Source organism: Halyomorpha halys, unplaced genomic scaffold (assembly GCF_000696795.3).
Source record: "Halyomorpha halys isolate HHAL.00 unplaced genomic scaffold, Hhal_1.1 Scaffold460.1, whole genome shotgun sequence".
NCBI classification, from domain to species: Eukaryota; Metazoa; Arthropoda; class Insecta; order Hemiptera; family Pentatomidae; genus Halyomorpha; species Halyomorpha halys.
The window spans coordinates 124320-134873 of NW_027114568.1; the positions used below are offsets into that span (position 1 = coordinate 124320).

At 31.0% G+C, this 10554-nt stretch overlaps 1 protein-coding gene across 5 annotated transcripts in view; it reads right to left on the minus strand.

The window, feature by feature from the left end:
* Positions 1-10554, minus strand: part of LOC106683060 (limbic system-associated membrane protein) — a gene marked incomplete at its 5' end in the record, with an annotated part of 446735 nt that overhangs the window by 39407 nt on the left and 396774 nt on the right. For all 5 annotated transcript variants that reach the window (XM_067051729.1, XM_067051727.1, XM_067051728.1 and 2 more), the window contains 1 exon segment: positions 6456-6646. In XM_067051729.1, the coding sequence (XP_066907830.1) occupies positions 6456-6646 (191 nt within the window).

Consider the following 10554-nt stretch of genomic DNA (forward strand, 5'->3'; position numbering starts at 1 on the left):
TTTACGAGTCAGATTTATACAACTATAAATTAAAAGAACATTTGTTCAAAAAGCGAATCAGCTTGGACGACGAGAAGAAAGAAAGAGTTAAAAGCTTTCTTAGTAAACCGGTATGAACCATAAAAATATCACAGCGACTTCAAAAATCTGGTGATCGTGTAAAAAAATAAACTAATATTAAAACTTAACATTATATAAATACCATCTACTGTTAACATCAGAAATTGGGTTTTGTAAAAAAATAGGTCGTAATTTTGAGGTTATTCCCGTAAATAGATTCAATTTAAATTTAGTTCTCCAAAACCTCTACGTTTGGTGAGAAATTGTGCGGGATATGGTGCTGAATGTAAGTAGGACTGAACCCACATATGGTTGAAATGCATAATTGACAATTACGGATAGCAAAAGAATATTTTCATAATTAGTGGTCACATGGTTCGAATTGGAAAAAAAAAAATGTTTCATTGCTTTAAGTGAAAATATCTCTCATTCACTACACACAGTGCTCCTACATGTCTGATTATGAATATTGTGATTGTGACCATGTAGGTAGTAATATAAGGAATACGCCGAGTGTAGCCCTCTGGATGGGTTCTGGGATTGAAACCTTCATCTCAGGTGGTAGCAGTCTTTATAAAGTAGGAACTTGATCTTTCTGCTCAGGAAGGGAAAGCCAAGTGGTTGAACACGATAGCATCTCCTGTTATAATCGTCAATCAAGAGTTAGTAATATAATATTCCCATCTATTTCTTCTTTTTTTTGCTTTATTAAAAAATAACCTTTTTTCTTTAAACAAGAAAATGTCTTCTCCAATATCTTTAACCACCTATAAACTTTTAATTACACCATTCATATTTGTATTATGTAGATATTTGTTGTATGTAGAGGAACAAATGGCTGAACACGCCGTCTTCATTGACAGGAGTGTATACTAGAGTTTGTACTTTAATAGGATAAGATAGAGTAATCATTATCTAAAAAAATGATAGATTCACGAGTGAGTATATCGATCACCAAACGTTCAAGGATAACGGTGTCCAAAATTGATATTAATACCCAAACAGTCCATTTCCCTTTTAACATATGCCTTCCTTTCAGTAGTTATATAAATCTATTATATTACCTGAACGAACAGAGAGGAAGGAGGAAGTAGGGAACGAAGTTTTATAATCGAGAGCGGATGAGTGTGGTGGATGTGCAAACAGAAAGTTGATCCTCCCCTCCCCTTCACCCTCCTCTCAAGCCTGGCCCGATTAAACTTCAAACAGGTACTGATTCACAGGAGTAGGAGGCAAAGACTTGATGAGGCTAAATGGAATGAAATTCTTTGATCTTTTTAATAACTCGTTGTTTTATTAGAGAAACAAGTAATATACGAGTATCATACGAGTTTTTTATATGTTGAAGCAATGCAAACAGGAATCTGGAAGGGTTTATTGATTTAATACCAATTTCTTTGGAAAGAATTAAAAATCGATTACCGATGGATGCTTAGAAGAGGTTCCGTGTAAGAGGCCTCTAGTACATTTAGAATCATTTAATATCATCGAGTGGGGACAAATTGGAAGGATATTACAAGTTTTTTTATACCAAAATTACTTAATGAATTAGTTTCAACGAAAATAAAAAGCGATGATTGCTACTCACCTACCCATTTGTCAGTTTTATAAATATATGCGTAAATGACGTTTCTAGGAAGGTCGCATTATAGTAATAGCCACATTGCTGTTATTTGTAGATGAAGAAGATTTTATTTTATAGGCATAGGCACTTGACTCTTAATTCCAGGGACCGAATTCGAGTTTCAACTCTCATGGATTTCACTGTCTCATTAAAATTCACATCTGATTTTTCATTGGTTTGGGAGATAAACCTGAGAATTAAGCCTGGATCTTGCCAACACCGTCATATACAATATTGGTCAAGAAACAGTACGCTCTCAATGCTCGAACAAAGTTCCTTTATAATATAATACGTAAGTAAACCAGTGGTGCGGGCTTACTTTAATAACTTGTCTTCAAAATATCCTTCATTACAAGTATAATACTGGTGAGGTTTAATGCATTTAAATATCTGTGGTGAAAGACTGGCTGATATAGCATTTGAGTAACTTATGTTCACGCAAATAGCATTTAGAGAGCATGGCAGGAATTATCAGGGACCTTAATGAAGAATCAAACTATACTAATTAAGTTATGTAATAACTTTTGTTTTTGATTTTGTTTCACTTGTGACCGCAACCCTGACCATCTTCCTATATATCAATTTTAACGGTCAACTATATATACATATATACTAAATAAGGAATCTATTATATTTTATATACTTTTTTCCCACTTCTTCTCTCCTTTCATTTCTAACACCCAATCTGGCCAATTATTACTATTTTAAATAAAAATTTTTGTGAAGAACAAAAATGTATTTGAAGTGTATTATATTTAGTTTATCGATAATTATTGTTTGAAAAATAGAAAATGTTGATGTATTGTAGTGTGTATAATGCCCAGTTATGGATTGATGGATAGGCTGTGTGTTATAGGCAACACAATGTATTTGGTTATTTTATAAGTGGTTTTATATATATAACGTATGTGTTACCGGAAGATAACAATAAAAGGCACAGAAATGACACGCGCAGTAATATCACTGATTTTATTTTTCTGTTAAATCTATTTTCAAAAACATTACATGTTTTTTCCTGATTTACATTGTTGCCTAATATTAATATGTCTTATCTTATCGCATCATAACTATCATATCATAACTTATATATATATGAAATATAGGCAAACTTTCAAGGCATATAAAGATAGTTTATATATGCACCCCCTGATTGTGCTAATAGGAAAAGTTGTAGATTAAATATAAAAAAATATATATAAGATTTCGGATATATCTTATAGATTTTTTTCTTCTTCAAATTCCATTTCGGGCATTTAGGTCCGAGCTATCCAGTTATATTAATGAATGATTTCACACATTTCAGATTAAAATGGTAAGTCTTTATTTTTTGCGCTTATGGTTTCTGCCGTGTTACGATACGTTAACAATTTTTTTTCCAACCTTCCTCGAAAATATTTAGGAACTAATTTTTCTCTGTCAAATATGAGATATTGGCCGATGGCAGTAGACGCAGATACCTCTCAATCAGGAAATCCCATGGAGATATAAATTAGAGAGGCAATATGCAGATGTGGGGCCCTAATCATTTGTCCTATATTACAGGGCTCTCTGCCTTGGCACCGGCGATTTGTCAGTTCTGTTTATCGGGTCTCCGGTGGGCCACATAGTACACTACCAATAACAATCCTGCTTCATATTTCACCTGCTAATATGGGGAATGGTAGGGACCCCTTTTATTAACTCGTAACATTTCAAATATTCTGTTCATAAAGTTTATTAATAGATACATTTAAGTGGTATTTGTGAATAAATGATGAACCCATTAGGAAATCATTGAATTATGGAAATAGTAATACCACATAGGAGATGAGACAATTTATGTATTAAACGGTTAAAATCTCTCCACGAACTAATAAAATTCACTATTGCAAGATAATGTCACATTAACACAAAAATTATAGCCCAATCTCCATTTATTTTCACATTTAAATTAAACCGGTACACTTTTTAGAGAAGATTTTATATTTTTATTTTGAGACATTACATTCTACCATATTTTTAGACAATAGTAATATATATGATTGATCTTAGTCACACCATATTAACAAATATATAAATTAAATGATAACAAAATAAACTCAAGGATTATTTCTTACTCAATTATTTTCTACTATTCTTCAATTAACAGCCATAAACAATAAAATTCTAACCATGCTTCTCATATGTTACATTAACTAAAGAACCTACTGAATTAGAGCAAATAATAGACAATTAAACAGAACTATGAGTTATATATTTTTTTTATAGTTGAAAAGTAGTTTTTATTGTTTACAAAGCATACATTATATTGTTAATCAGAATCGCAAATAAGGTCAATCAGAAGCTGCTTTGATGTCCTCAAAATTATCTTGATAATATTCAAATACTGTTAATAGCCATGGTAAAAAAGCTCACAAACAAACTGAAATTTTTTTTCCATATAAAACGTTCTCTAATATTATGCAGATATTTCGAAAGGTTATAAAAAAAAAAAGAAACTTGATCAATTTTTAATTTTTTTTATATTATTAATTTAGTGATAAATAAAACGAAATATTTTAATTAAAATTTAGTAAAGGTTGAGAGTATACTAGAATAATAAATCATTCTCAGTTAATTGACAATTAAATTTTAAAAAATAGAGTTAAGGAAAAATGAATAAGAAATTGTATTCTCCCCTAAAACACAAAAATGATGATAACAGCGGATTTGCGTATATTGTCGAGACAAATAATCCCATTTCAGTAAAATATGGAGAAAAGGTGCTCCGTGTTTACTCATTTATAAAAAAAAAAAAAAATGTCGGGAACAACTTTATGTTTAGACATATAATAAACATACAAGGATACGTTGAAGGTGTACTAAGGCTATAATCTTCAAGGTGGAGTAGTTCCCAACGACATTATTTTTCAGGAAAATAAACAAGTTGAATCGGTTTAATTCATAATTTTCACAACCATTTGTTTCCCTTATGACAAAAAAAAAATACATATCATTCCAAAAACATCACTTCAGAAGGTATGGTATTTAAATTAAAAGCAACCTTTCAAATTGTTGATTAGTTTATTACTAATGTACGCTTTTTTGGCTAACACTTGATATAAATAATATCAACCTAAATAAAACTTTACGTCTGATATCGATTGCCAAGAAAAACGATGAATTCTTTTATTATTTTTTTTTTTAGATTGAAAAAAAAATATTTTAATTAAAATTTTTCAATTAATATTGAATTTTAAATAAATATAACGATTAGTTCAGGTATAATTATTTTATAAGAGACTTTTTATATCTTTGTATTTTATTGATAAATGTATTTATAAAAATAACTTTTCTACAAAGAATTTAATCTCTTTTTTTTCAATAACAGGGCAAAAATCGTTCCTCACACTACCGAAGTTAGACCCATTACAAAAGAGGACAAAAAAATTGATCTTTTGCTGTAAATTAAACGTTTCAATTAAAAAAAAAAGGCATCTGAAAGTTTTACTTTTTAAAGCTCAGAATCGGAATATATAGATGTCTCGTTTGCCCGTGGTAGTTCAACGTTAACGAATTCAAAAAAATTCAATTAACTTGTTTTGTTTTTTTCGTTCTTTTTTTACAAGGTGTCTGCTAGCGAGCCTCTGAACTTTATAAACAACAGAACGGCATACTTCACCATTGAAAAAACCCAATTCATTCCCTAGTTTTGATTATTTTTTCGTTAAGGTTGGAAAACCAATATGTCAATCGTTTCAAAAGTTTTCTCTTTGTCCTTCTAAACTAATCTTTTGATTGTGAAAATGTAATCATCAATATCATGAATATAATAATAATGGGAATTTATAAATATTGCTCATGCCTATTGAGTTGTGACTTTAATACTTACAAATAAAAGATATTAAGAAATATGAATCTATATCATAATGATTTGGGGCAATGGGAAAAATATATTTTAAAAGTACCCTTCAAAATTAAAGTGACATATTTAACTTTTACTCAATTCAAAACTCATATCCATTATCAAAATCAAATTATCAAACTTCAGATTTTGTGGGATGATAATAAAATCTCTTATTTTATGTTCTCACCATCACATGCCAACTGCTAACTTATACTTGAAACCCAATTACAATCGATTTCATAAATAACTATGGGAACATTTTAACTCATTCATAAATAACATACACTCGATACTCATAATAGATGTCAGTAGAAGAGGATCTGCATTTATGTTACGAAAGAAGCACAAAGCCTTCTAGGTTCTTTGACAAAGAAATATTTAACTTTTTCTAAAAAAGTTAATTACTTATGAACCGACGGGTAAGCTAAGAAGTAGACAGAGCTGCAGGCTGAAGAATAGTACCGAGACTGATCTTGTGGTATCGGGGTTTGATGGGTGTCAGTTGAAGAAGGTACCTATGCGGCGACTAGTCGTATAAGCATTGGGACACAAAATATAATAAAACATATACATTGAATCAAGATTTTGTTTTGAAAAGAGGAGTTCATAAGACAACAAACATAGAATGTAATCCTTCTCAGTCAACACATCCCGCTAAATCCTGATTTAGCGACTGCCTGGAATATTTACTTGAAACAGGGAGAGGAAACTTAAGTTAGTAAAATCGAACAACATTGAAAAAGTGGCAAAAATTGGAAACACTGTTATATTGGCATACGATTGTGAAAAAGCAAGCTAAAATGGGCTGCAAGAGAGAAAATTAATCAATGGTTTACGTTTTCAATTCTGCGTCTAAAAAATAATATATATAAAATAAGGCCTACAACTTTAAAATGAGGGACTTACCCTCCTGTTAGTTCTCTTCGAATGACTGTTGGGTTGTTGTGCAGTTCCTGGTGGGCTGGGTGCAGGTACCTTTCTGAAGGAGAGTTTGAATTCCTCGATTGGGGTGTAGCTGTTGACACTCCATGTGATATTATATGAGTCCTTAGACCTTCCGACTGCATGGCTTCTGAATACGGCAGGATTAGGTTTACCTGAAGGGGAAAAAAAGAGGTATTATAACAAAAAAATATTATAGAATGGAAAGAATCAAGATTATTTTTTAAAAATTTTTAAAATACTATATAAGAAGGATAAAATATTAATCAGAATAAGGAAAACGTTTGTTAGAATATATTTTAATCCTTCAATTACGACACCATTCTTCGAGGGCTGTGATATGGGATTGAAGAGTTTGGGATGTAATTAAAGGGTTGTTATCAACAGCGAGCGCGCATACGTCATCGGCATACGTGGTGAGGATAGTTTTAGGATTGGTTGGGATGCCTGCTGTATAGATTGTGTAGAGGATGGGACCGAGGATACTACCCTGAGGAACACCAGTGGACTGAAATAAGAGGGATGAATAGGAACCATTGTGGTTTACTTCTGTATAATGTATAATAATCTGTCAGTGAGAACGAATAATGAGAAAGTATGTAGGAGGTAGGAATTTACGGAGTTTGTAAAGCAGTTCCGGAGGCCAGACTCTCTCAAAAGCCTATTCCACATCGAAAAAGACTCGCAGTTACATTCCTCCAAAATTTTGTTAATTAAAAAAGTTACAAATTACATAGATCACCGAGCTTAGTAAAAATTTTAAAAAACAAATACCAAACTAACAAGAATTATAAATATTTTACACACTTAGTTCAACCATAAGTCACAATAAAATTTACCTTAAGGACTGGAGGGTAATCAGCTTGTAAGTAGAAGGGGTGGAATTAGGTGGGTAATTGTATTACTATTATTTGATTATTAGTTGGACAACTAAGTATAAATCATTCTGCTTAATGCACATATTGATGCAAAAAATAAATCTCTCTAGAGAAGGGGATTAATCAGTTTAATCAATACTTTCAAAGAATAGGTAATTTGAAACTAAATATTTCACAACTGTTCCTTGACTAAAGCAGGTTCTTTATTAATTATAACAGACAGAGAGTTTCCGAACTAAAATATTACCATTTGCAATATATTATGAAAGGTGTTCTAAAGATGGAAGGTAGCTAAAGAAGTTCAACTTGACTCCTTAGCATGAATAAGAAAGGTACAGCTGTCTGTTTCTACTCGAGATCACGGTTAGGAAGCAACTCGGAGAAAAACTATGGCAATGAAAAAAGGTAATAAATGTGAGAACGGAGCAACTGCTCTCTCATAACACCCTTAGAAAGAAAACACTTGATCAATTGTACTGCAAATTTAATTAAAGAGCTAAGGTTTTTTTTATCAATGAGCCTTTTTACAATTTAATAAAAGGTGTTTTATGAGGTCTAAAGTGTGAGAGTTGATTTTGATCAAGACTTTTCATCAATACGCTTAATAATGTTTAAATTTTTAAACGTATGAAAAGAACAAAAATCTTCAAATACGTGATATATTGAATGAAATATAAATGACTTTAGGTTGTAGATATATAAATGCAAATAATTGACTTAATTTCCACGAAACATATTTTTTAATCAAAGCGAATTTAACATTAATATGCCTTTGTAATATAGTGTCCTCTTATAGTGCAATTCAGTAGATCGTACATATATTCTTAAGTAATATTTACTAGTCTTCATTTATTTATTATCTGTATATTTATTAAAATAATTACTGATTAAATCAATGACGTTTCCAGATATTATTTCCCATCTTCAAAACTAAAGACATTTTATCTGTTCCTAAGCGTCATATATTCTATATTTATTTTAAAAAAATAATAAGTTGTAAAAAGAAATAAATAATTAAAAGTCAACATATAAACCTGGAACACTAAGGCCCGTGGGGATACTTAGGGGAGTTTTATTTCTAAAATCTCGATTAACAGCCAACAAAACGAAAAAAAAATTGTTAATAATAGCAATATGGTAGTAATATAAACCAGATTCAACAAATTATTTTTAATTCCATGTAACATGCTATTACATCGAATCTCAGAATTATAAAAAAAAAGTTTTGATAATCTTTTGTTTTCAAATTAGGTTCCCCTGAAATTGCGCAGCAGCACCAAGTGGGTATTCTCTCTTATTTTCCCCAATATCTCGTATAGTTACTTGATGTGTAGAGTTACCTACTCAGCTTATGTCAGAAATGAATAGAAAGTGGGTAATGAAAAAAAAAACTTATGAATTGTTTGATAAAATTCATTTTCGGTTTTTCCAGGCGTTCTCATACCCTTTATTAATATGTTAATATTAACCGATTAAAAGTGCCTTTTCTAATAAAACTACACATCCTTGATTTTCTCACTCTTCGTTCTTCTAATACGATATACGACAAGGATACTCGTTGAATGGGACATATCAATCGATTGATTTATATACATACTCCCATAATATTGTACATTATTAAGAGTACGTTGTACCCTTTCATTATTCATGTTATGTATTTTTGGCAATTGTCAATCACCATTATTCATTTAAACACAATTCCTTCACCTACTTACAATATATCTGCTGTTTTCATTTTTTTTAATCAAGCACAAATAAAATTTTACTGCTCACCTATCATTAATCAAATCTTATACCAATAATCAATTTGTTTCTATCATAAACCAGGATCTTAATAATTTTACACAGTAATTCTATGAAAACCTTCTGCTTCTCAAAATGAGAATATAACGCCTTACAAAACTCGGACTTTAACACTATCATTTAAAGATTTGTTGACAGTAATAACTTTTTGAACAAAACAATATTTTTAATTAATGACTGTTCCCAGGCTAAATCTATTAAAAGTCCTTCTGTGTTCAAGATTAGGTACGCTTATATCTTGATATAATAAAGAATCACTTTACTCGAGATGATTTGGAACATCGATTTTCCTGTCCTCCCGGGAAAACTTATGAGAATAACAAAAAGAATATGGAAATCCTGACTTTGAATATAACAGAGCCAAGGAGCTTGGTGGAAAACAGAGGTGTATCTCTGAGGTGCCAGAAAATCGTCTAAATAATTCATAAGGAAGAGAGCCTTTGAAAGTTTCAATTGGCATCCGAGAGCTGTATTCAAATGTGCGAGCCATGTCCTGGAATATATTCCCCCATAGAGGCCAATAGAGTAATAGATCTTCGGTTAGGGGAAGCCCTCTCCGTACCTGCGTCTTTTTTAGGGCTTTACTGTATTTGAAAGGAGAAAAGGCTTTATTTTAAGAATTTATGCCAATGGGGCACTTATCAATAGAAGTCCAAATGTTTTTGTATCTCACAAAATAATCTTGAAATAAAACCCATCAGTTTTCATCTTAAAATGAAGAATACGAATTTTCGATGCTAAACAGTGGAACCAAAATCCAAATTTCTGACGTAAATCCTGAAATTTACTATTCTGATATATTTATTTAATACCAGATCGGCCTGGTGGGTTTTAAATGGTTAGTGTAAGAGGTACATTTTTTTTAACAAGTGATTGGGGGGGATGGTATTGTCTCATACAAAAGACACTCCTAACTATATACAACGTTATAAATAAAAAAAAATAAAATAAATAGATTAAAATAATAATTCTTAATAAAATATAAAAGTTAAGTTAGTAGCAAAAACAAATGACATTTATGGATTTAACAAAATAAAGAATTGATTTCTAATGGAAAAATAAATATTGTGATATATTAAAGAAGAATCGGAAATAGATATTTTAAAAAATTTACAAACACATGGTAAGCTGCTATTTCCAAAATTCATCAAGATAATTCGATTATAATATCGGAATCCTGTATTGTGGCCTCATCTGAGTTATTAAGAAAAAGGAAAGAAAATACTGAATAATTCATTGTTTAATAAGCAGTAGGGCCGTCCGTAACTCAGTTAGTTAGGCACACCAATCTGCCAGATCTGCTGGCGGTGCCGGTTCGAATCCGGCCCGTGGCATTGTATTTTTTCATTGAGTGGCAGTCTCACAAAATGAAAAAACTTCAA